Source organism: Chelmon rostratus, chromosome 6 (assembly GCF_017976325.1).
Source record: "Chelmon rostratus isolate fCheRos1 chromosome 6, fCheRos1.pri, whole genome shotgun sequence".
NCBI lineage: Eukaryota > Metazoa > Chordata > Actinopteri > Chaetodontiformes > Chaetodontidae > Chelmon > Chelmon rostratus.
This window is the reverse complement of record NC_055663.1, coordinates 22593333-22620784: the sequence shown is the minus strand read 5'-3', so window position 1 is coordinate 22620784 and position 27452 is coordinate 22593333. Positions and strand designations below refer to the sequence as shown.

The 27452-nt window shown below is 42.6% G+C and overlaps 2 protein-coding genes across 3 annotated transcripts in view; both read left to right on the top strand.

Moving 5' to 3' along the window:
* The first annotated feature begins 4058 nt into the window (after window positions 1-4058).
* avpr1aa (arginine vasopressin receptor 1Aa) lies at window positions 4059-7255 on the top strand. Of its 2 annotated transcripts, XM_041938274.1 has the most exons (3): window positions 4059-5007; window positions 5908-6225; window positions 6682-7255. In XM_041938274.1, the coding sequence occupies exons 1-2, from the start codon at window positions 4059-4061 to the stop codon at window positions 6189-6191; spliced, it is 1233 nt and encodes a 410-aa protein (XP_041794208.1). In that variant the 3' UTR covers window positions 6192-6225; window positions 6682-7255. The 2 variants fall into 2 exon arrangements, with proteins under 2 accessions (XP_041794208.1, XP_041794207.1); XM_041938273.1 differs by having other exon boundaries at window positions 5908-7255.
* Window positions 7256-25486: 18231 nt separating this feature from the next.
* ppm1h (protein phosphatase, Mg2+/Mn2+ dependent, 1H) overlaps window positions 25487-27452 on the top strand; it is a 33301-nt gene continuing 31335 nt past the window's right edge. The window contains exon 1 of the mRNA XM_041938874.1: window positions 25487-25871. Coding sequence (XP_041794808.1) covers window positions 25639-25871 — 233 coding nt within the window. The 5' untranslated portion in view covers window positions 25487-25638. The remainder of the gene's footprint in view (window positions 25872-27452) is intronic.

The following is a 27452-nucleotide window of genomic DNA, read 5'->3' as shown; positions in this document are numbered from 1 at the left end:
TATGCTTTGGCGACTCGTCAGATGCGTTAATTAATAACATTTCCTCATTATGTTGATAAAAACAGTAATCTTGGGGCAAAACGCATTTGCTGCTGTGAATTAGCAAGACGTAAATGTAACTATAGGAGGCAGGGTTGGCTTTGGGCATGCAAAAGTGTATACACAGGGGGTGTCCACATGCTTCTTATCATGTGGTGTATTTTGGGAATAAAGTTGCTTTCAATTTTAAACTAATTAAAGTGCCTCGTGTTGCTTTTAAAGTGGTGTTTATAATGCCTTTTATACAGCAAGAACCGTTAATTGGCGTTCCTCTTCGTATGGTCCCCTGTAAAGGCTTTTTAAAAGCTTCACTGTCCTGTGCAGTGTTTGTGGTGGAGTGAATTATTTTACCTGTAGGTCTACAGAGAAAGATGTGACATACATTTATATACAATATATTAATGGTCAGAAACAAAATCATTACTCCAATAATAAGAATTTGTGGTTTGTTAATCTTTTTGTTGGCCTCCGTGGAGAAAAAAGTGGCCTCAAACCAAGGCAGCTGGACTGAAGCTTTCATTATTACATCTCCTCTATGTGGGTCCAGGTTGCATAACCGATGTGTACTTGGTACAGATTTTTACGATTATAAACCTGAATGTCATGTTTACTGAAGCAATGCAATATCATAAACCCCAAAGCCGAAGGAGAGGATGCAAACCTACATATAAACTTACATAACGAACCTATTATGGGTGACCTCTGCAGAGCTCCTGTTTATTGTCATAACTTCACCCATAAAGTGCATAATTAAATGCTTTGTTTAAAGTGATGTGATGTCCAGAAGACAAATTTATACTTATTGTTAGAAGAAAAAACAGGTTGCTCCGTCTTGATGTCAGTCAAAAGCACAGTATTTGTCATGTAGGATGATGAACTGACGGGGTATTGTAACGCTCGAGGCATTCGTGATGTAAGCCAGAACAGGGGAAATGTGCACACTATGTAGTTTGTTGAGAGTGGACATTCTTCTCATGCATGAGATTATACAATGCACTGAGGTAAAAAAAAAAAAAAAAGGTCCTCACATAATGTTCAATTTCTAGCAGCATTTTGTTTTGCAACAGAGCACACAGTAACCCTTACTGACATACTGCATCAGCTACAAGAAGGAGAGATGACATCTGCTTTTGTGCCTGCACAGTTAATTTAAAATTACAGAGACTTCACAAGGACTTTACAATTTAAAAGAAGCAAAACAAAAACAGACTGGAAATCCCACTCTGAATACCAGAGTTTGACTTTAAATCAAGCCACGTAGTTTAATTAAAACGTAATGAAGATGTTTCGACAGTCACAAAGCTTTCTGATAATAAATTTAATTCGTGTGAGAGAGACATTTTGTTTTAGAAAAGAAGAGACTCTTTAACAAGATTGTTTATCCCCAAGGATAAAAAAAAAAGTCCCAGAGAGTCTAAAGAGCTCTTACTGAGCCTCAGGCCCGTGAATGCAAGGGAAGCATCACGGAAATGATTCATCCTGACTGCTCCGGCTATGGGAGACACAACATGCATTCCCATGATTCCCGAGCCCAGACATGCTGTGCACAGTTGAGAACAGTGAGCAGCGTCTCCGTGTTCTGAAGATGATGACACAAACCAAGCCTGGAGCTGCAATAACGGCACAGAACATCTCAGGTGAACGTCTTCACAAACAGGAGATGAAGGTAAACGTGGTTCAGTCCAGCGTGAAGCGAAACTTCCGCTCTGCCGTCCTTGAACCCCGCAGGACAAGACACCACTGTGAACAGAGTGGAAGGTGGGGGGGGGCTCCCATGGGAGGAGGCTGGTTAGCTCATCAACAGAAGCCCACAGCATTAGAAATTTCCTTGGCTGGGGTTCTGATGGGAAGATTAGCAGACTAACACAGCCATAATTGAGAAAACTTCATTATACCACTAAGCCAGTTCAAGCAGCCAGCAGGAAATCTTAGGAAGGGGGTTCCAGTTTGCACTAAAAGGTCCATCGGAAATGAAAGAAAGGAGATCTGGAGGGTGAATGCAACACAATAAAGATAGCTATCCTCACTATCAGCACATGGATCAGATGAGCTGAAAGGCCGCCGGATACCCACGGCCAGTTGGCAATCATGTGCTTTCGCAATGGAAACTGTAATAAGCAATTTACACTGTTACGGCTCACTTAGAAACTGAGGCAGCGTCACTAAAGATGCTGAAGCGAAGAACGGCTGGAAGAGCGCGAAGCAGCGGAGACTGGAAAGATGCTGTAACGAGGGAAGAGAGAGGAGATGAACATCAAACATGAAGACACTTCAAGAGGCAAGATGGTAACGTCAGGTTCAAACAATAAAGCCTACCTCCGCTCAGATGGGTTCTGCTTATTGTTAAGTCACTTGGATGCTTGACTTTCTTTGTGCAGAATTATGTATGTGCAGACTGGTGGTATTCATCCAGATATCCACCTCTGAGATTTCTGTTTCCTCACCAGTGTATTTAAGGTGAATGGATTTTGTTTGTGGTCTGCTGAAAATTGACATTTAAAAAAAATTCAACAGCAACTTTTTTCCAAAACGGTGTCTCAGTTATAAAGGGTAATCCTCAAAAACACACTGTGAAAGGTTTTCAGAGGGACTCTTCCTTCAGTTCCAGCGAAAACTGTTGGCTGTGAGGTCTGCAGATTATCCTAAGAAATCGAGACATTGATTTTGGAAAGAAATCTGAAAAGACTGGAATATTTTTGCTAATAGTTTTTCAATGCTGTGAGCACTGCAAACTACATTCTGCTTACCTGCATTTTTATTAGGACAGTGGCAGAGATCTCAAAACCTGGACGAATACAACCAAAACTATCTGGCTGGTCACCAGTAGAAGTATTATGTTTTGTGTTACAAGTGGGCTTGGCATACAGACAAAGCATGTGAAACTCAAGGTGCGGGTGCTTGAATACACACAGCACGAACAAACACACCTCATTTGAAGACTAGAATCGTCAGATTCAGCCTCATGCAGTTTGAAATGCAACTTTAAATAGGAAACACTGACACCAAACAAATCACGGCTGGCTATTCTTTAAGCAAACAACTTCAGATAAACAATTTTAAAGAGTTCATCATTGCACAAGGCCTTGCCCTGCAGAGGTGAACACAAACAGCATTCCACTGTATTGGTCAATGCATTCCTGTTGGAGTAGATGCAGCATCACAGTTCAAGAACCGCATGACAAATGCGTTAAATATGTTGCAACCATGCTTCAACTAAACATGGACGGAAGTATGTCTTTTTATATATATATATATATATATATATATATATATATATATATATATATATATACATATATATATATATATATTTAATTTACTCAGGGCCCTTCATATAACCTTTTAATCATTTATAAGATGCCTATTTAAACTGTGTGTTACTCACCTTACTCCCTTGTAATTGTGCAAAACTTCTTTCTAAACATGTGGCCCACGCTATGAGTGGGAAGAACAGTGGTGATGTGGAGGTTGTGCACATCACAGGGAAGGGCTTGGCTGCGCGCTGCAAAAAAAATACTTATCCATCGCAATGAACTTCAAAAAATTCCAAAGCATGAAAGTAAAATCAAGAAGGAGGACTAAAAACAACAATGACAATTGTTTAAGTTTTTTCTCTTGTTTAAACATACTTTGATTCAAAAAGTCCCCCAAAATCAGAGAAGTGAAGAAAATGTGACGCTAAACATTGTTTTTGCACTGGAAAATCAAACTATATCACTTCGTTAAAAATGTGTTTTAATAAATGTATTTATGGTAAACAGACCTTGCTTGAGGGAACACGTGTTTAGGGCTTATCGCTGCACCATATAACTTAAGGTGTTCATTTTTTTGCAGTGTATCCGCTTTACGCACACGCTGTCTGAAATATGATTCGACTTTAAAAAGCCTGGACAGCGACAGCCACTTACAGAGCAACGTGTTCCGTCTGTGAACATAAGGTGGCTCCATATACGGATTGGAGAAGCACTTCACAGCCCCTCTGGCTCTGTATCTGCTAGGGCGCACAGAGGGGCAGTGCCATGCACACTACCGACTATGCGCCGCTCCTGAGCGAAGGGAACCAGTCTCTGGGTTTCAGTCCCACTTATGACTTAACGATGGGAACACCTGGAAACAGCACCGTCCACCCGAACGGATCCGATCCGTTTGCGCGAAACGAGGAGGTTGCCCAAATCGAGATAATGGTCCTGAGCATCACCTTCGTGGTTGCTGTGGTTGGGAATGTGAGCGTCCTGCTGGCGATGTACAACACTAAGAAGAAGATGTCGCGGATGCACCTTTTCATCAAACACCTCAGCCTGGCAGACCTGGTGGTCGCCTTCTTCCAGGTGCTGCCGCAGCTCTGCTGGGAGATCACCTTCCGCTTCTACGGTCCAGACATTCTCTGCAGGATAGTCAAGCACCTCCAGGTGATGGGGATGTTTGCGTCCACCTACATGATGGTGATGATGACCCTGGACCGTTACATTGCCATCTGCCACCCTCTGAAAACCCTCCAGCAGCCCACCAAACGCTCCTACATCATGATCATCTCCACATGGATGTGCAGCCTGGTGCTCAGCACTCCGCAGTACTTCATCTTCTCCCTGAGCGAGATCAAGAACGGCTCAGACGTTTACGACTGCTGGGCGCACTTTATCGAGCCATGGGGCGCCAAGGCGTATATCACCTGGATAACCGTGGGCATCTTCCTCGTGCCCGTGGTCATTCTCATGATGTGCTACGGGTTCATCTGCCACAGCATATGGAAAAATATCAAATACAAGAAAAGGAAGACGATGGCTGGCGCTGCGGGCAAGAACGGGCTAATTGGGAAGAATTCAGTCAGCAGCGTTACAACTATATCAAGAGCCAAACTGAGGACTGTTAAAATGACTTTTGTGATAGTTTTGGCGTACATTGTTTGCTGGGCGCCGTTTTTCATAGTACAGATGTGGTCTGTGTGGGATGAAAACTTCCAGTGGGCTGGTGAGTGCGGAAGAAATAAAGCTAGAAATGTGTAATCGTGACTAAGTATAAAACTCTTACAGCTTTAGGAATGATGTGATATACAGCCAAAAAATGACAACACAGAGAGAGCACTTGGACACTTGCCACAGAATGAAAAACACACTGTGCGCAAAGGCGCACCGCCTTTACGCATGCATTTATTTGGCATACAAAACCGAAGATATGCGTAAATGGTGTAAAGAAGAATAAATACAGCAAAAAAAAAAAAAAAAAAAAAAAAAAAAAAAAAACATCAAATGATCTATTATTTACAAGCCACTTTGTTTGCAGGAAATAGCCGAGTGTAGCACCATGACATTTCAAAATAAAAATTTCAAAGCAGAAACGTTCTTGTTAAAATCAGTGAGGGGAAATCTGGGTTCCCTGATGAATTAATTAGGGAATTTAATTAATTTACTCTTACATTTTTTAAGAATGGCAGTCTCCTCAGCTATGGGCTGTCAGTCTCCTCAGCTATGGGCTGTCAGATGTACCATCATCCTTCACTTCAACAAAGTTTACTCTATTCTATATTCTGTCTAAAATATTCTGTCTTGAAACAAAAATACTGTTGAACTCTCTTCAGATTATTTTGCTTTATGAACTTTTCTGAGACAAAGTCAAGACCGTGACAGCTTACTTCACTTTTGTCAAGAAAATGACACCTGATTGAAAAAGTCTTGACACAAATTTGATTTGCAACAGAAACTCTCACTTTTTGAACTTGTGCATTTGGCAGATATTCTCTTCCTTCAAGGAAAACCAGCTTTACATTTCAACACCAGCAGAAACTGACTTAGACGGACGTTTCTGCTGCCAACGCTGCAGATGTTTTGCAGATTAATCATCCTGTTTCTCTTTGCTCTCTCTGTTCTCCAGATTCTGAGAACACAGCAGTGACTCTGTCTGCGCTACTTGCCAGTCTCAACAGCTGCTGTAACCCGTGGATATACATGATCTTCAGCGGTCACCTCCTCCAAGACTTTGTGCACTGCTTCTCCTGCTGCCTCAGGCTGAACTCTGACTTCAAGAAGGAGGACTCAGACAGCAGTCTCCGCAGAACAACGTTACTGACTAAGATGACCAATCGGAGCCCAAGGGGCAGTTCTGGCAACTGGAGAGAGCTGGACAATTCTCCCAAGTCCTCCATTCAGGCAGAGTAAACAGGCAGACAGGCTGTCTAGGGAGGCACACAAGGTACACATACGGTATCAATTCATCTTTACTTTGGGCATGACCGACACTGATTGAATGCCCCCCAAACTCTAAGCAGATAAAGCATTTTATGAGGAAAATGGGAAGCAGTGAAGAAACATGGTGCAGACTGAGAATTTGCAACAAGGACAGAAAATATGGACACATTACCTGTGTCTTCTTGTTGGATTTTGTGTGCAAACATGTTCCTTGTCCCATATCCTCAGCAAAAAATCGTTAAGATTCACTTAAAATGTATCATGTTTTTGTATCTCCACAATTGTTTGTTAAAGCACTACCTAGATGCCGAAATGGGTTTTTACATAATTTTGTTCGATACTTAAAAAATCAGCAGCCCTATGTAGTCCAGCAGCTTTTTTCCAGCGTGCTTCTTTTCAATGCTTTCAACAGATTTCCAAGAATACTGATGCTTTTACTGGTGGTTTTGTCTCCCCACAGTGCCGCCAAACACCCTTTCCTGTTCGAGTGTGTACAAAGATAAAAATTTACGTAGCAGCCAGGAGGTGTGGGTCAGTGAAAACAGCTCTTCCAGACCACACATCTCTGAAGGGAAGGCGGCACCTCATACTTTGTGCTTGGCTTTAAATCTTGTTGTTTTTGTCAGAGCCAGGTTTGAGTGGTTTATGTAGAAAAATATATCATTTCCTCTGATCCATCACAAAAAAAGTAATGGCTGCAGGGTTTAGGCTACATTTATTAATTAGGCCCTTCTGTGCATTCACATTTTTCTAGTTATGTCATGTTGCAGCAGGCAGGCCTTTGAAGAGTGATTTTCATTTCTGTATAGCAGAGGCAGATGAGATTCCCTTCAAAATAGCAGGACATTCAAAGGCACGCACACACACACACACATACGCACACACACACATAGTGGGGTTGGCAGGGGTTTTGATGAAGTGAAACCAGCCGCAGACCCCTCCCATGGCTTTCACAAAACGTTGAGGAAAATCTCACACATTCCACACACTCTACGTCAACACACTTCCTGATTGCTTTTTTTCCCCTAACATCCTGCACCATTGGGGGGGGGGAGATAGGGGTTTGGGGGGCTGGGGGCTGGTTTTTGGCTTGACATGCACTCCAGACAAAAACAACTTTCTGCACACTGACGTGAAGCACCGTAATGGTTGTCAGATTACCATGAGAACCCCATAAGAACATGTATGTTGTAATATATCAAGACATTTCTATCTGAGTGTGTAGTATATCTGTACATAAAAGGCACTTAAATATCTGTAAATAGGAGTAATATATGTAAATATGTACAACATGAATTCTATTTGTCTGTAATGGTTTATGCACATTGAAAATAATCTAAATATCATATAAATATATATATGTTGAAATATACATATTGATGCACTGAAGACTACACTGACTTTGTCTCCTGTTTATGTTCCATGCAGTTGCTACACAACTGTTGAAATCTCTGGTTATTTTGGCTTAAAATTGAGTAATATTGAGCTTCTTTATAGCCAATCTAAGCACTTACAGTCTGCAAGACTCTGAGTTACGCAATGACCACCCAGTTGAAAATAATGTGAAAAAGAAGTTCTGTTAATGAGATGTGCTAATGCTTCTCGTCAGCAAGCTGTCTTCCACTGCAGAACTTCTAATATATGAACGGATCTTCTGTGTATAAGTTTAAATATAACAAATAAAAATGTTAGTGCAGTGTCTTGCTGGATAAAGCAATTTCACTGCGTTTAAAGGGTCAGTTTACCAGCAATTGCTTGCTTTTACTCGCTCATGATTTGAGATATCTGGAATGTGTCTCTAAGTTTTCTTCAGCCACCCCAAAACAAAAGAATTTCATTTGTGAAGCTTTATTTAAAGGGATATTTTTCACATTTTCACTTTCTGGCCAAGAGTCACAGATAAAGATGGCCACTTACCTCTCATGCCTGTAGAGTAAATATGATGCTGCAGTCAGCACCATGACTGCATTATCTTAGCTTAGCATACAGATCTAAAGCTCACTAATCAATATGTTATATCTCATTTGTTTAATCAAAAACGGTGTACGCATGTAAGCGTGTAAACGTGTCGGACGTCATGGGTCGGACTATTTCTCGGCCGAGAGCAGTGACCTCCTGGAGTCTTCTGGTTGCTGTGAGGTTGCCAACAAGCTAGAACAGGTGGTGGTGGGTGGATTGTGTTAACAAAGCCAGACAAGCTTTATCCAGTCTTTATGCTAAGATAAGCTAGCTGGCTGATGGCTGTAGCTTCACGTTTACCATACAAACTCTTAGTGAAGCACATTTCCAGAAACAACTTCTCTGTTACTCTGACCTGATCTGTAGAGCCCACAGAAGAACCATTGCTGTTTTTTATTAAGGTCCAGTGTGTAGGATTTAGCGGCACCTAGTGGTGAGGTTGCAGATTGCAACCAATTGAATACCGTGTGAAATATCGTGAAAGGTGTTCTCCAGAGCCAGTTTGGTTTGTCTGTTCTGGGCTACTGTAGAAACATGGCGCTGCAATATACTGGACTCTGTGAAAGATGACCTGCTCCCTCCGTAGATATAAAAAGCTAATTTCAAGGCAACATCTTATTTTTAGGCGATTATACACAAGTTAAAATCTAATTTTTAACACTACATTCTATTTCTGCCACATTCTGCTGATAGATCGGCCTAAATGTTACACACCCCTCCTTTAAATCTTATTTTTTGACGTCTCAAGCACCACAGCACAATTCATCTCCACTGAGGTGTGTGTTTTGGAGCAGGCAGATATCCTGGCAAATAGAAGCAAATATGCATGACTACATACCACTTGAGTTCAGTAAGAGAATATTTGTATAGTTTCAGTGATCTGATGCTTTAACTATCTATTAGACCCAATCAGGAGTGCAACATACTTACATTTGATTGTTTAATGATATTGTCTAACTGAGTTATCATAATATTCTGGTTCGTGCTTAAAATATGTGTTGTACCTCTTAAGAAATCATAACTGTGTAACTTAATAATGCAGCGAAATAACTTCATCCAGCTTTTGTCATTGGTTACTATTCCAGCATGTCACATTTTTCTGCTAACACACACTGTTATGAAGAGCCAGTCATATCGACCTTTTTTGAAGGTTTCCCTAATAGCAACTAAACCCTCCCCTTGATCCTCCATGGTTCAGTTTATCTCTGCCCATCTGACCTTATAACGGGTCTGGTAGTCATATCACAGAGTTGTATGAGGTGGGGGAGTCCCACAGGAAATGATGTGAGTCCTTCAAATAGCGTAGAGGGCGTTAAGACCTTCTATAAAGGATGGAGGTGGTCGTTGTCTGCAGCAGAAAGGAGAATAAAACAAGCATCAGGCAATCCCAGCTGTCAACTGGGATTACACAGCTACAATGTCCACTTAAGGCACCATGGAAGGAGTACTGCTGTAGTTTTAACGGACATATCTGAAATTCTCAGCCTGCATCTCATTAGACATGCCACTCATTAAGTAGCATGCCTCCAAACGGCTGTTCTGGGCTATAGGGTCATCAGTCAGGGTCTAGACAAAGCAAATACTTCAGGAGGCAGAGGTTTGAAAGACGATGACTCCGAGTTCTGCAGCCAAAAAACAGACAGATCTTTTTATAAGGATCATAAAACAAGCAGCACCGCCAAGAAACTGGGGTCTAAATTCAAGTATGTAACAAACTTAATCTGTTTCAGCATTGGTTTCTTTTGCACACACTGATATATCCACATATATATGCATTTATGTCATGTTTATGGTTACGACGCCAGAGAAAAAAGGAAAAATGTATCAGAAAATCTATTACATTGCAGTCTCTCGTTGATACGGTATGTACTGAGCTGCTGAGACGGATGGAGTAAGAAAGCCAGGTCTGACAGCGCTCAGCAACAAAGACCTGCTTATCCTTCATGTGTCGTCTGTAACACCTCAGACGAAAACACCAATGGAAGGAAGCGAAAGGTCGAGCAAAGGTCTGAACATAGATGTGAGCTGCACGTGCGTGCGTGAAGGTCGTCGTTTCCCGGCACATCACTTCACACGTACTTCACTCAGCCGTCCCGCAGGCGTGAGAAACGACTTCAAGCATCCGTTTCCACCTTCCAAGCGGTCTAGAAGCAGCTGAGAGAACTGCTCAGAGAAACGAAAAACATTTTGACAGTGCACTGTGTGTTCTAAGAAGATCCCGGCTTCCTTTCTTAGCGGGTGAACAGCGTGCACCATTGTTTCCTGACGAGAAACAACTCTTGTTTTCTGTGGATCGGGACAATTGTGGCCACAGCTGGCGTCCCTCCACCCGACACCCTGGCCTTTCCTCGACCCAAAGCACACACTGTTACTGGCCAGCCAGCATGAACACTGTTTACGAAGTTGCTAGTCTGGAAGAAATGAACAAATAGAGATTTTTTGGCTCACAGAGACTGCTGTTGGTCAGTGGTGACCGACTGGTTGGCTATTAGTGGGTCAGACATGAGCAGGCCTTAAATGCAGGAAGCTCTTCAGCACTCTGGTCGGAGTTCGATGAGACGAGGCTCGCAGCATATCTGCCTCCATTCCACGCGGCCTTCCTCTTCCTGCTCCATTGTTCTCCTTCTATTGCCCTTGAAAATAACACACGTTTCTATTTACTATTGTGTGGTTTAATCGCTCCCAGAGGTCATTCAGTTCATACAAACAAGCAGGTCCAAACATGCTGATACTCAAAGTCTGGAACTCGATCAAACATCGTGGTCTGAGACTCGTCAGGTCCTGGCAGTGTGAGGGAGGCAGAATAGAAAGAAATGTAAAGAACAGCTGGAAGATTATCCAAGAAACCAGTTTGGGAACAAAGGCAATTGACTGTATATTCACAGCATTGCCCTCCATGAGGAAGCTGATAAGTGATGTATAACTTGTCCTAGTTTAGCCGTCCAGAAGAGCGTTGCTTCACATGACCTTTTTTTATCTTGGTCATCAATACTGTTTGGCTTTGTGGAATCTGTGTACAGTTGCCTGTCTCTTGTCTACTTCCAGGCTCAACTCTCAGCACATCTCTCAGGCCACCTCCGAGTCTCTAAGTCATTATTTCCTACCAGTAAAGGGTTTCGTTCCTGGTGTGTTTGTCCCCTTGAAAGGGGAACAAGAGGAATTTGAATCCTAATTATGGTCACGATGTGTGTGACATGGTAGTAACATTTTAAAGGGAGAAACAAAATCATTTATGAATTTAAGTAAAATATAAATACTATAAAACAGGCTATTATAAGACAGCTTTTAAACACCTTATTAATGAAAATGATGGACACTGAATACTCACAATAAATCACTCAAGTAAGCTGAAAAAACACGTCAAACACTTGAGTTAGGATGATTTTTTTCAAACTATGATTCCCAAGGTTGAGAATGAATCTTCACACTCGGAGTGAACCTGCTTACATGTTCGAATATCAGGAAATCATTGTGATATTTTGAAATAATCTAGAACGCTGACTACTACAGTTTTCTCCCAGCGATCAGTAAACTTTAATGCTATTTAAAAAAAAAGCTATAATAAATCAAAGATTCTGGTTCATTCTGGAGAAAGATTGTTGTGCCTCAAGGTCTACTAGTTGTCCACTCTGTGAGGAAGATAAAAAAGATATTCAGCTTTTTGTACACAGCACAGTCTTTCTCCAGAATGACTCACCCTGTCTTAGAATAGACTACACCACGATCACAAGCAATGAGGATTCACTAATGCTGACAACGTGATAAAGAGGTGGTCAGGGTGGATGGTGGTACCAAGCAACGGGGGAAATACCCTGGATGGTGAAGTCTAATTTGGGCGCTGTTACTCTGCGCTTTTTTCAAAATGCATTTGCTGTTTGCTTTTTTTAGGAGACACAGTTGGAGTCTGAACCTCTTACTGCTTGCAAAGCTGTTTATAGACTGCAAAAAGCCTGCAGGCATACGGAGGGGCAAGATGTGATGATGAACACCTTTGATTCAACCTGTCCTCAAAAGTATTCAAAGTTTCACGAATGACAAAAGAAACAATTGTAGTTGTGTGACGAATACAAAGAAAGTGCTTGAAGTCATCACCTGCACACACCTGGCCAATCAGAGAGGAGATGGGGGAGGGGGTTTAATGTAGTTTGACCATCTCATACAACACACTCTCACTCGCAACTCGTCATGTACATGCTTGCTCAGAGCCTCTTGGAATCACTTTTTAAAGCACTGGGTAGCCCTTTACTGTCATTTTTCAATGTGCAGGGCCCCCGCGGTCGGGTTAGCAATAATTAACTAACATTCAACGTCGTGAAGCAACGTAAAGTTTGCTGAGAACAATAATAAACAAGTGGTTAATTTTGACAATTTGTCATCACCTTTAGGCCAGCATTTCATTGTTCCCCCAGTAGTGGTGGGGAAACAACCTCACAATTTGCATGCAAACAATAACAAATTATGAAATTTCCAAAAAGCACAACCTGCTTTGAAAAATGATGAGGAAACTAAGCTGTCTTTCCATTTTTTCACATCTATCAAACAATTCGGTTTTCTGGCTCTGACTCACAGCCCCACGCAGCTGTTTGCACGGGCAGCCCTTTAGTGTCGTCTCTCAAAGGAGTGGAAAGGTCACGTCCAGATCTTATTAATCAGGCTTGGGCCTCGCTGCGACGTAGGATCACAGCATGGCGCCCTGTGGAGGCTGCACACAGGTGATTCGCTCTGTGAACGGTCAAACCAGGCTCGGATCAAAGGCAAAGCGAGGGAGGTGAGATGAGAGGCTGCTGGACACGTTATCTTTCACCCTGCCTCTGCATGTCGTCACACCTGGGTACACGGAACATACACAGCAATCAAACATAACATGCTTTTCCCTGAAAAAAGCTCAACAATTAGGTTTCTTGCATTTTTTTTCCCCTGTAAAGGGTTTTTTGGGGGGGTAGTTTCATCATTCAAATCGGGTGTCTGAGGATGGGCAAATTGTGATTTGTGATATTGGGCTATATAAATAGACAGACTTGACTATTTAAGATACAAGTGAGTGACACACACAATCACAGACCACAACCACTAAAATATGAGCAGTGTGTGATGCCTTCACAGCGGAGTTGTTGCCTGGAAACCAATAGCAGGTTAAATTGGCTCGGTGGACAATGATTAATGAAGCGTCAAGTTGTCACTGCTCATGTCCACAGGTCAGGGGAAAACTGACCTCCTCTAATTATGAAAGCCTTATTTGTGCACAGTACTGTCACTAAGGAGAGAGATGGGGTGTTGCTCTTAATCCCTTCCTGCCCAGTAAACGTCGGCTGCATCAGGCAGGGCGATGTGGCTGGATGTTAGGTCCATGGCTAAACTGTGCCATGCCCAAGGATGACAGAGAAGTCAATGTAGATTTCCTTTTTAAAAATCAAAACAACTGGCTGGATTTTGGTCAGTTCTTTCTTTTGCTGTTACAAAAATTGCATCGATAAAGCTTCTTCAAAACCCGACTTCACTGTCAGAGAATGGATGTAGGCTGACTAGCTGGCCTGTTTTTAAAGGTCTGCATGTAGCTTTTTACAGATCGATAAACACGCAGCATTTCTCTGTGTTTTCAGGATTAAATCTTGCAGCAGCCACATGTTGGATGTTCAGTAAAACACACACAGGAAGCAGAGCGATCTCCAGTCACATGACCTGACTGGAATCAGACTCAAGTCAGAAATTTACTTGAGACTTGAGACTTGCTTGACTAATACTGATAGAAGACTCGACTTCATGACTTGCTAAACGTCCTGTTGTCCTTGTGCTGCTTGACTTAACGGCAGCATTTGATACAGTACACCATTCCATTCTCTTGTCCCGCTTAAATAATTATGTTGGTATCCGTGGTACTGCACTCAAGTGGTTTGAGTCCTACCTAAACAACAGGACCTTTTCTGTAATGATTGGTGACCTGTCCTCCTCTGTTGCCTCTTTGTTTTGTGGAGTTCCCCAGGGCTCTATTTTGGGACCTTCACTTTTTTCACTGTATATGTTGCCGCTGGGGTCAATTATAGCGAGACATAATTTAGCATTTCACTGCTACGCTGATGACCTCCAGCTGTATTTACCAGTGTTCCCAACCAAAAGTGTTGCTCTTCAGTCCCTCACAGACTGCATCAGAGACATCAAGTCATGGCTGAAGAGCAATTTCCTTCATTTGAACGAGGACAAGACAGAGTTCATTCTATTTGGTGACAATGTTCTTGCAGATTCGGACTCTATGTTTTTGAAGCTAAAACCATTTGTAAAGAATCTTGGGGTTATTTTTGACAGCAGTTTCTCATTCGTCAAACAGATAACGTGGGTAGAGCGAGTTTTTATCAATTCCGTACTTTATCTAAAGTAAAGCCTTTTTTAAATCGCACCGACCTTGAAAGGACTATTCACGCTTTTATCAGCTCACGAATAGACTACTGTAATGCTTTCTATGTTGGTGTTTCCCAGTCTGCCCTGAGCCGCCTCCAGCTGGTGCAAAATGCAGCAGCTCGTTTCCTGACGAACACTTCAAGGCGTCAGCACATCACCCCAGTCCTCTTTTCCCTCCACTGGCTTCCAGTTTCGTTTAGGATAGATTTTAAAATTTTACTTTTTGTTTTTAAAGCCCTCAATGGCCTAGCTCCTACTTATTTGACAGAACTTCTCTCTGTCCGAAACCCAAACAGGGCGCTAAGGTCCACAAATCAGTTATTACTGGAAGTCCCAAGGGCCAGGTATAAACACTGGGGCGATCGAGCCTTTTCCGTTGCTGGGCCCAGACTCTGGAACAAACTACCCCCTGACATGCGCACCATCACAGACTTTGGCCTCTTCAAAACTCGGCTCAAAACATATCTTTTTAGACTGGCTTTTAATACACAGTAATGTGGTGACATTTTATTTTATTTTATTTTATCATATCTTATTTTATTTGCAGTTAATCTCTTTTTTATTTCCCTGATATGTGTTCTATTGTTGCTATCTTTTAATCTGTTTTTCATTTCTAATTTCACTGTTTGTTTTTAACTGGAAAGCACTTTGGTCACCTTGAGTGTTGTAAAGTGCTGTATAAATAAATTTTGATTGATTGATTGATTGATTGATTGAGACTGACTTGGACTTGTGACAGATGACTTGAAAGGACTTGACTTTTTTTAATTAAATATTAGCATTTTTCTAGATATTGAGACGGTAAGTTTTGGTTTTGGAACATGAGTTCAAGTGCAATGTGTGCAAACCTGGCAACCCACTACGACGCCGCAGACCAGCAGAGGCCAAAGCACGAAGCAGCAACCATGAAGGGAGCAAGTCCAAAAATAATAAAATAGGAATTCAAGGACTGTGTTGTCAGTGACGTGAGAGAACAGCCGTAAGTAAGAGCTGCAGCTCAAAAATCAGTGACACGACCAGCACAACAACATCTGACTTCATCCGTCACTACAGAAACAACAAAGAAAGGGAGATGAATGTGTGTGGGGTTTTTTTTGCTAACTTCTGGCTGGTCAAACATTTTAGTTTAAGCTATGTTAGACTTGGCTTTAAATTGATAATGCATTTTATTGAGAAATCATATAAAAGACAATCGGGGGACTGATTCAGGCCCATACAACCTGTTAAACTATGCAGACATGTTACTCTCTAACACAGTTGCGTGCTCGTGACTCAATGGTTCCAGGTGTAATATTTTCTTTTCATGGCATGTCACTGCACCGCTTTCTCTGCTGTTTTAATTTTGCATGACTTGAATTGTGACTTGCTTGACCTGAGCAATGACTTCACTCATTTGGTTCTCACCACAGTAATTTAGGGCTTGCTTGAGACTTGAAGGTCAAGACTTTAGACTTGCATGCAAATTGCACGTATGACACAGATCTGCCACCCACGAGTGTGTGTGCACATTTTGACCAAACAAACTATAACCTGGTGGTGGTAGATGAACAGCAGCTCACTTCCTATCCTGTGATGTACAGTGGTGTCACTTTGCGCTGTGAAAAAACACCACTATAAAACATGTGCCAGTGGGCCATGTGGCTACCCATCCTCTGATGATCTATTTTAGACTAACAAAACTAACAAAGCAAACTTTACATTATAAACTATATAGAATGTGCATGGAGTACACTACGCATCCCAAAACATGAATATAGTACAGGCCTTCTGCAGGGCACTTTAAATGCATGATTTTGCTGTATGAGTTAGCTGTGTGTCTTTTAATGAAGGGGCTATTGGTGCCTATTTGCATAAGCTCACTAAAATTCAAAAGGCTCGGACTAAATGAAGACTTTTCTGTTCCATCACACAAAGTAAAATTAATGTTCCATTAATGTTCCAACGTCAATGTTCCAGCTCTCCATTTACAACAAAGGCAGTGGAGTGTTATTCCTGATCAGTATTCATTCCTCTGCACACTTGTTAGGGGCTATCTGTGATTACACGCGGAATCCTATTACGATGATTTGTGCCAGTCACATAGAAAGACACCAAAATAATCAAAGCGGAACATGAACTCTCACAAATGATGGATAACATAAGAAAACTGTTCATTGGATGTCTATTGGAAATTAACTGCAAATGCATTAATAGCATTCTTGTTTGATAGATCAAATGTGTAGCATGAGGTAGCCCAACATCATAGTAGAAGTTACCTTAAAATTGTAAACTCAATGGTACGTTATGAGTATTAAATGAGAATGCACCTTCTAATGATATGACACTAAAAGATAAAATTTTCTGCCCACATGTGACTGTTCAGGCTAAACTATGGCTTTCCACCACATTGTTGAGCTTTTGCTGCAAGTAATTTCCATAAGACACTCAACTGATTTCATATTCCGTGTCCCAGTTTTTTCCCTTGTGTTTTCTTATCTTTTCCCCTCCACTGTGTCTCCTGTGCTCCTGCCTGTCTCTCTTTCTTCTTGTCTGCCTGTCAGTCTGTGTGATTGTCCGAATGGCAACAGGTGTGCTGAAGCCAGGACAAAGCCTCACCTGCTGCATCCCGTCCTGTAATCAAGCCTCCTACAGAGACTCAGCTCTGCTACTTCCACGTGGCCAGATCGCAGACTGCTTCCACTTTTTGTCTGTTCTGCTCCTCTGCCTCTGATCCCAGCTCAGCCCTGCAGCTCTCCAGATTCTGCTCTGGACCTGCCCGGCTCATATTCCCGTCCCACTGGCCCTGCAAAAAATGACCTTCAAACTCTCACCAATCTCTGTGTGTCTGTGTTTGCACTGGGGTTCACCAGTTTGCTAGCCTTTAGTCCATCCCAGTCTGCTAGCCTTCGGAAAGCCAGCTGCAAGCCAGCGCTGAGGACAGTTTGGCTTGGGTTGGCAAGGTTGCAGCCCTCTTGTCCAGAGTCTACCTCTCAGACAGCTCGTAGCAAACCAGATTCTCTCTGGCCGGCTAGCATCCTGTCGGCTCCACTTCCTGAGTCGGCCAGGCAGCTGTAGCCTCCTGCCAGCTTCTGAACTGGCTATTCACCAGCCTGCTAGTCTCTTGGCGGCCCGGACGACACCTGCTCCTGGTTCCCTGTTAGTTGTCCAGCCGATACCAATTCCTTTGTCTGCAACAGCCTCCCCTGACAGTCTCCTAGCTGCCGGGCTACGGCCCTGCTGCCAGCCCCCATTCCTATCCAGGTTCCATCTTCAACTCAAGCTCTCCCGCCCGACCTCCAGAAGGGTCCCACCTTCGGAACCGGAAACACCACCCTCTTGCCCAGCCTCGCTTGCCTCTTGCCAGGCCCTCAGAGAGGTCCTGCCTTCACCACCAGTCTCGCCCACCTGCTCAGTTTCTGGGCCATCCTCCACTGCGACTTTGCATGTCTGATCAACCTCCTGCCCACCCGCTCGAGTGGCTTCGCCCTTCTGCTCTGCCCTCCTCAGGTCTCCGGCTCCACCCCTGTCCAGTCCTCCATTCTTTGGCTCCCTGGCCACTTCCCCAAGACCACATTCTGCTCTGGACCTGCTTGGCTCATATTCCCATCCCATTTGCCCTGCAATAAATTGCCTTAAATCTCTGCATGTCTGTGTCTGCCCTTGGGTTCACCAGTTAGCCCCGTAACAATAGTTGTAGTTTTCTTTTTCAAAGCTTTCACTTAGTGCTTTCTTATGATAGCTCACTCTCCTTGATACAGTTACTAGCATCATGAAAAATACAAAAACACATTATTATCACACATTCTCTGTTATCGTTTTTGATGAGGCAAAAAACAATATAAGATCAGAGCTTGTGTGATTGGCGGAAGTGTTCTCCAAAATCGCCATATACATGTGCATAACCTCGACGACAACATACAAACCCTGTTTGTTTATTAGCAAACACTAACATTAACTTTGGAGGAGGAAGGTGTTTTGTATCACAAAGTGAGGAAGGCAATAACAAAGACAAATTGTCAGAGCATGATGGGCCAGATGGGAATGGAATCTGAACCTGCTGACACCCATAAATCCTACACATTCACAGTTTAACACCAGCACCAGCCCCTGATGGTGTTGTGCGACTGGTGTAATTCCCTTATTGCGTCACCCGAGAAAACACCATATGTGTTTTTGTATGTGCGTTGGACACATTAACAGAATGTGTATCCAACACATTTACAAGGAAACCCATGTGCATTATTATACATGTGTATATGTACGTAAGGCAACTCATGCACACACACACACACACGCAAACACACAAACACATATACGTATACGCACACACAAACGTGTACGCACACACACAGCATGCCTCACTCTGAAAACAGTGAACAGAAAAGTATTCTCAGTACCTTGGTGACATCTGCTGGCCAGAGATTGAAACAACAAGCTGCCTAGTATGTACAATTACTGTTGCTTACCAAAATCTCAACATGTGTAAAACTGATGAATAGTAAGTTTGCAATGAACTTCATGGAGCTATCTTTCCAATCCTGCCATACCACATCCATTATCAATACATAATAATCAATCATATAAAGAATGAGAAGAACCCAGTATCTCCGAATGTATGCGGGTATGTCCAAGTATGGATGAGATTGGACCACACCTGGTTTTGTTAGAGACATACTAAACGCTACTCACCTAGTTTCCTAGGGCACTGGGGGGGGGGGGGCGGGCTCCACTGCACCACAATTCTGTTGCTGCTGTGCACAATTCATGACTTGCCTCCAAATGTTAGTGAATAGAATAGAGTGATTCATGTTCAAGGGTGGATTAGCCATCAGCAGGCCAGAGCTTGCAAAGCATGGTAATGTGCAAGTAGAGTACTACACTCTTACAGTATGGGAAGGGAGGGAACTGGTCTGTTGTAGTCTAAATAAATAGTTGGATAGTGTACTTAGGTGTGTTAAATATTTAGTTTCAGTGAGATGACCGGAATTATGTTGATTCAGCTTGACAGTGTTGAGTGTGACGTGCCGTAATGTGCTGCAGCCGCAATAGCAGCAGTGTTAGAAGGAGTAAAAGCATTAGTATTGTAGTTAGAGATGAAGTTACTGTAACAGCGAGAGCAATGTATTCATGGCCACATGGCTGCTCATAAGCCACACGCAGCTCTTGGGGCCCAGTGCGATGCTGTGGAAGTGCCCTCTTGGATGCCCTCATGCTTGATAAAACATGATGAAGAGCCCTCGATGGTGGTCCAATGTGCAAGACGTGATAAAGTGGCCTCTTGGGTGCACTTCCAGTGGAGAAAACGTGATAACGTGTCATATAGGCTGCACTACTGGCGAGAAAATTTGTTGGTCTCTATGTGTCTCTAAATGGTTGAATAGTTCCCTGTGTGATTCTGTTAAAGAGATGTAGTAGTTATACTTTAAATCTGAGTCACATAATAAAACAATTTTAATCCTAGGTTCTCTGTAAATGCATCACAGCTGGTAGTTGTAGTACTAGTTAGTAGCAGCAGTATTGTGGTAGTTGTACTAGTACAGTGAGTGAGTAAGTAGTGGTAGCAGATTTTATTGCATTGCTGCATTGGATTTGCAGCACTGCGGTGTTTCAGTTAAAAGAAGGATGCATGCAGTGCTGACGTGAATGTGACAGGATGAACTCTCACACACATAAACAGACACCAACCTTCCATACTCACACCTCCAGATTATCCTCTGGTCTGGTATGAGCGCGTGTGGGCAGCCGTCTGTGTCTATCGGTGAGTCAGTCCTCAGTTGGACTAGTGGGCTGATTACACATGAACACACATACACACACGCACACACACACACATAGGGCTGGTATGACAAAGACAATCTTCAAGCCATCTTGATCCTGTCATCGCCGTCATAATCCTGTGATGAGTAAGTCAGAGACAGAGCTGGAGGGAGATGCAGGAGGTGGACAAAAAACAGAAACACCGTGCAGTCCCATTCATTTGAATTGCGGTACATACTTGACTGCCATTGCTGCAAAATGATGTAATCTGTCCAGGGGGGAAACAATCTAAAGCCACAAAAAGGTTGAAGTTTAATCAAGATTGCTGACACAAAAAGAGAGTCTCAGTTTTCAGTATACGATTACCTTTTCAGGTGTTTATTACATATTATGTGTCTCTCAAAGGGAAAGTGACCTTTAAATGATTTGGTTTTATTTTACAGAACTTCCTCATGTACAGTATATATAACGATTCTTTTTTGTTTTTGGATGATATAATTTATATATAATAATATATGTATTACACTGATCTCATCTCAAATCCGTGTGCATTAATCTGGTCAGTATACACTATACAAGTTTTATTATCTGGAAAGGTCTTTTTCACAAGGCTTTGGGACCTATTTGGGCATCATTGGGGTTGGGCATGGTGTTGGGTGATAAGGCCTCGCTCACAGTATTTCAGTTCATTTCAATGCCATGTTGAAACAGGAACGGGCCTTCCACATTTCCTCTAAAAACAGCCCTGGTCTAAAGGCACACTCCTGTCCACATAGACAGAATATATATAATATACAGCTATAATACCAACTATATCTACTACTACTACTACTACTATATTATTATTACTACTATATATTACTATATACTATTATTACTATATGTAAATATTTATTGTCATTATTGTTAGTATTGTTATTGTTGTCATTATTATAGTATTGGCATGAGCAGTAGCAGTATTCTAGCATTTTGTTACTTGATGTAAAATGTTAAACTGATATTCTTCTATACAGACAGTTGCTATTTATTGCAGCATAATACACATAATTTGCATATTTTATATTGTTTATAAATTATGGTTGATTTATATTGTTGTGTAGCGGACATATTCACATATTTATTACATATTTTTACATTCTTAAAGATATTTCTTATCTCTTTTTATTTTATTACTGTTGTACAATGGGAGCACCTGACCCAATTTCCCCTTAGGGATCAATAAAGTATTCTGATTCTGAGTCTGATAAGATGAATTACCTTGAAGGATGACTCATAACGACTTTGGTGATATTCTGTCTTTTCATCTTGTGCCACCAACAGGTCAAAATGTTTCAGATGAATGACTGATGAATGACTGGTTTGTCAGTTTACTGTATCTCTGTAGAGTCCCATTCAGTGCTCTGGTTAATGTTTACTAACTATAGATGATCACATATAGGTGGAGTACACATCCTGCATCCCAGCTCTCAGACTGGTTTATTGTGTGTAATTAGGTCAGTAGAGCTCTTTCCTGGCAAACTCATGAATTATTGATTGGATATAGTCTGCCAATTTGGCAACTCCACTTTCACTGGAGTTCATTCATTTTCTCTGGAGACACTCTGTATAATGAGTGAGCTCAGAGTTTTAATGGGCATGTGAATTTAGAAAGATTGCAAATAATCCAACTGTATGTTGGTGAATATAAAGCAGGTGCTATAATCTCTAAAGAGTCACATGCAGAAGACCTCGGCATTAAAAAAAAGCACAATTTCACATCCGCTTGTGGTAAATTGAGGTACACTAGATTTTCCAAACGCTTCACATGAGAAATGTAAGAAAATTCCCATGTGACGTATTGGATGTAAAATAGCATTTCATGTGTGATCAATCCACAAACTGTGTGTTTGTTGTCAGACATCTCACGTGCCACATTCCCTGTTTGATAATGAAATGTTACTTCACTGAAATGTAGCCAAAACCAAACACTGGTACATGGATTTGTTGTGAAAGCCTACAGTGAAAGCAAGAGCTGCACATGTGATCTGAGGTCATGAACGAATTCCCCTCACACTGGGCCACTCTGTCAGGAAGCCTTTGAGTCTCCAGCCACACAGTCTGACAATGTTCAAAATTAGCTTAAAGTTTCATGCCGTGTCTGAGAATTGAATACGCCATGAAAAACATTAGTGCAAAACCCTTACATGATGCTTTTTGATGATCATTTACACTGTCGGTTTGGAAAACTTCACGGAAAGCTGTAACTTAAACAGACAAATCGCTTGTACAGCCCTGTCTCCTACAAGTTACATTCACATGCAGCTGAGCTTCGCCTGCTAATTTGTTCTGCAGCAAACATAATACTGTCCAGTTTATGTTCGCTGTTCCAAAGCAGGAAGTAGCTTGAGACAATACCTCAGTGTAAAGCACAGAGAGGTGCTTGTTGGATGCTTGGATGGATGCACGAAGCACACGACTTTTCATATGTGTGTCAGTCAGTGTTTACTTTTTCAACATCTAATCATGGCCACAGTCTTTTTCATATCCTTAAACAGGCATCATTTGTCTAAATGTGACCACAGAAACCAGAATTTGCCATTTTATTCCTAAACATGCAACCTGGGTGGGAGAAGACTCGAGTTTTCACAGCACAGATGCTTCGGTGTAAATGTTGAGCACAAATTCACCCACAGATGAGATTTTTGGGACATTTCACATGTGAAAAATCTGAAAATCTCACGGGTGTGTAACATGAATTTGTGATAAACATGTGAAATGTATTTTGCGCGTGATACATAAGGCACATTTAATTCTCACATTCTGGAGAATTATAGACTTAAACAGCAGGTACAAAGAGCGATACAGTAAAGAGCAGATATTCTGAATAAAAGTCCATGTAAAGCCTTACAAACATGATCATGAGAGATATAAAAAGTGTCCCATCACCATCAGTTACGCTTGAGATTATGATGCTAAACATGTGCACTTCTGCTTGAAGGCTGTTTAGACGTCTGCCAGCTCACAGTAAACTCAAGCAAATTTTGACGTCAGACTTGTTGATAGAAGCCGACTCAGTTTGAATAATGGAGACATTTGCCTTTGAACCTTTGGACTAAATGGATTTGAATCGATTCCCAGATGAGTCTAACGGTGCCAATTTGTGACAGTCTTCTTCTATCATTATAAATTGAGTGTTTTTTAAAAAGTTATTCCCAGACTGTCCTGATTTTTATCTTCACCTTCCGACGCTGCCGGCCCATGAACAGAAAGAAGCCTGTGGGTCTGCTCTGCGGGCTGGCTGGTCCGCAAGCTGTCGTATTGTATAACAGGTCATTTTCGTGAGGTTCATTTCTCCAAAATGCAGCTCGTGAGTGCGTTCGTAAGTTCACGACGTCTAGACACACATCCTGGTGGCTTGGCTGCACGCCCGGCCAATCACAGGCCAGAACAAACTGACACAAGAATTTGAAACAACACAAACACCAAAGTGGCAACAGAACGTGGCACGTGATATTCCAGAAAACTGGTCACATGGGTCACATTTACAGTAATATCTCTAGTTTTAAGCGGATTATCGATCATAACCAGGAAAAAGGCTGATGTCTGTGTGCTGAGTGAATAGAAGAGCCCAGTTTGCTCCTGTGGGTTCGGTCTGGTGTCAGTTTGAAACTGCACAGTGAACTCAGTTTGAGGAAATGTGGCTGCCATTGTCAGGATCATGTCTTAAATCTCTTCTGAAAACATACTTACACATACTGAAATATTCTTATCTTTTCCTTTATTTGACTCACTGTCATTTTATTTATCTTAGTTTTCCCTCTGTAACTTGTCTCACCTTATCTTATGCTTAATTACCTCTTCTTTTCTATTTGCTTTAATTATTGCCCTCTTCGTCATTAGTGTTACTGTGACTCAGGTTACACTTCATAGATGAACTGCTTATTTGGTTATCAGTTGCAGTCCTGGTTGTCCACTCCTCTTATTTACAATGAATGTTTTATCAGGTACAGAGAGCCTGCCACAGTCAGCTGACTGCAATCACACTGTCCTCCTGTGTTTGGTTTTGGTGTGTGTGTGTGTGTGTGTGAGTGTGTCAGGGTGACAGCGAGGACAAATAAGTTGCATATGAGGAACTGAAGAATCATTTCAGGTGCTTCTTCATTCCTTGAAAGGTAGAGTGATCACAGGTTGTGACCATGAACAGGATTTGGATTAAATCCAACTGTTCGTGCTTTGAGTAAATCTGAGATTTGTTTGGCAGCCTGGAGACGCCAGGTCTTCTTTAACAGCTCAAAAAAATCACTCACTGTTGTTTCATCAGCTTAACACCTCTGACTTCTGACTTTTCCCAGTTTTATGAGAATATCTCGTAAACCTGATGAACCCTTTTTGAAGTCAGCTCCAGGTAATTAAGCATTGCTTCTGTTTGCACAGCTGTAAAACACAGCAAAACACAATGGCTTTCCATAAGCTACACATCTGTGATTGAAGCTGACAGTATTTTCTACCCAGCAGCCTTCTGTCCCTACCAAATCCCAAACAATGCTATTTTCTTTTCTGTTATGGGAACTTAATAAGAGTTGAAAGGTTTTAAAGGGATTTATAATCCTATCCAGGTTCTAACTGACCGAGAACATAACATCTGCACAACGCCCACACGTCTTCATCTGTGAGTGACTTTTTGTCACACATAAGAAATCCTGTTTATGTGTTCATGCACAAGCTCATATAATATATTAAACATGATTTTTATCACCTTCATCAAATGAGAAAGGTTGACTAGCCCTACTCACTTACCTAGCCCACATACTGGATTCTGATGGAGACGGAAGAGAAGTTATGTGTGGAGTCAGTGGGACCCTCCAGTTAAAGATATTATGATTACATTAAATATGAATTCCAGTTGTGATTAACGGGTGAGATGTGTTATCTTGTGTTAGGTATGTGTGTGTGGGGGGGTGTGTGTTTCTGTGTGAGGGCCCACTTCTCAGCGCATGGCTCAATCCGTCGATGACAAGGGTGCACCTTGCCCAGGAGCTGCTCGCCCCCCGCCCCTTGGATTACGCACCTTTGACCTCCAGCACTGTGTCAACACTAAGCCGCTCACTGAGACGCCAGCGAGACCAAATCCACCAGCAGCAGCCGGTTTGTCACATGACCAGCGCGCCGCGCTCCGTGCCTGTGTGGCTTTCATTTCCGCGTTCACGGAGGTAGAGCGGCGCTGAATGAGTCTCCGCGGCCGCTGCGTGTCCGTCTTCCACGCCGCGAAACTGCGTGTCCGTGCGGGGATCTGTCGGGCGCGGGGAAGCTCACGCGAACGCATCGGCCGGAGCCGCGCCGCTGCGGGACCATGCTCACGCGGGTGAAGTCGGCGGTGGCCAATTTCATGGGAGGTATGATGGCCGGCGGCTCCAACGGGGACCATCCCGGCGGCTCGGATCTGCCGCTGAGATTCCCCTACAGCAGACCGGAGTTCCTGGGACTGTCGCCGGACGAGATTGAGTGCTCGGCGGATCACATTGCGAGACCGATCCTCATACTGAAGGAGACCAAGCGGCTGCCGTGGTCCACCGGCTACGCAGAGTGAGTAACCTGTATGCGTCCATCTTTTCTTGCACACAGCATCCTTTGCAAGTGAGCGCGTCCTTCCTGGACCACTTCGGCGTAACCACAAGCACCAGCCGCCTGTGATATTATTTTTTATGGCAGGTTTCGTGTAAATATTGATTTAAAAGGTACAGCAGCTGGTCTTTCCCCCCCTCTGCATTACAGTATTGCAGTAGGAGGAGGCCAAGACCACAGGACATAAACATACCTCAACCAAACACATCAGGTCGCTATCATCGAGCCTCTGTGGCCGCACAGGGATGCTTTATTACTGATGGCGCAATAGATGGAACAATACCATAAAGTAGGATATAATAAGGTCACTGTGAGCTTCCTGTTGGTGCAGACTCACTGTAATATATGAGATCATGCTGCTTATTCTGAGATCAACAGTAAAACTGCACCCTCAAAGCTAGATCTCTTTTTAAACAGCATTGACATGTTTTAGTGGCACTTATGAGGCTGGAAAGCTCTCAGGAGTAGTTACCAGGTTTGACACTTGGCCTGTTTCTGCACGATGTCGTGCGCATTGTCGAGTATGAATTGTTTTTCCTTTGCTTTTTGCTCATGTGTCAGTAAAACCGGTGAAACCTGACCTTGGAGATGGAAGCCTTTATTGCAGGGATGCACCGCAACATCGAATGCACAAACATGCGGCGTGTTTGCTCACTCAGTGTTTGCCTTATCAGACACTAGAAGTCAACCCCACCTCCACTTGACAGCCGAGATCAGCATCGCAACCGGACCTAAGGATCATCTGTTGTATTATTGATATCACATGTTACATTCAGGAGTGCACAATCCATCTGGCTCCATGCATCCTCCCGCCAAGGCTGTAATAAACCGACTGTGATGTGTTTTAAGAGGATGTATCCCAAACAGCATTTAGTGCCATTAGGATGGGAGAGCAGCTGCAAAAAAAAAAGTCAGAACATGAGAAAATGCAGAAAGATTTTGACTAATGGCAACAAAGAAGAACGAGAAGTAATGAGTTAGGTTGCGTGCTGGTAAGAGAGGCGTGTTGGATCTGTCCTCAGGCTCAAACAAGACCTGCACTATGCAAACAGAAGCTACTTTTACTATTCATTTCAAAGTTCACATTTACCTTTGGTGGGAAACAGCTAAAAAACACACAGTAAAGTCTTGTTCTCATTATTGCTCATGCAGCCCCACATAAAGTTGGGGCGGTCTGATGGTTTGTGAGGCTGTCTCATAACTACAGAGGTCACAGTTCAGTCCTCGAGGCAGCTACACAGCGTGTGACACGGCAGTTTAGTGCCCTGAATTCATCAATCCACAAAGAAGAGTTCTTCTTTCCTGTTTTTCTTTGACATAAAGTCGCATCTTCATGCTGTGGATCAGCTGTTATGATAGAGTGCTTCTCCGCTTGAGCATAACCGTGAAGTCGATAACATTAGACATTCAGGAAGAACGCTCCTCCTGCCTCTCTACGCCTCATGCTTCTACTTCAGCCGTCCTGCCGGGAACCCAGTTTAGATGTGCAAATGTGTCATCTTAAGTCAGCCAGGGCTTTGACACAGCTGACCAGTTCAGTCT

Coding starts and splice junctions, on each gene's coding strand:
- avpr1aa (XM_041938274.1), top strand. CDS start 4,059: ATGCACACTACCGACTATGCGCCGCTCCTGAGCGAAGGGAACCAGTCT. Junction 5,008..5,907: donor TGAAAACTTCCAGTGGGCTG/GTGAGTGCGGAA, acceptor TCTGTTCTCCAG/ATTCTGAGAACACAGCAGTG.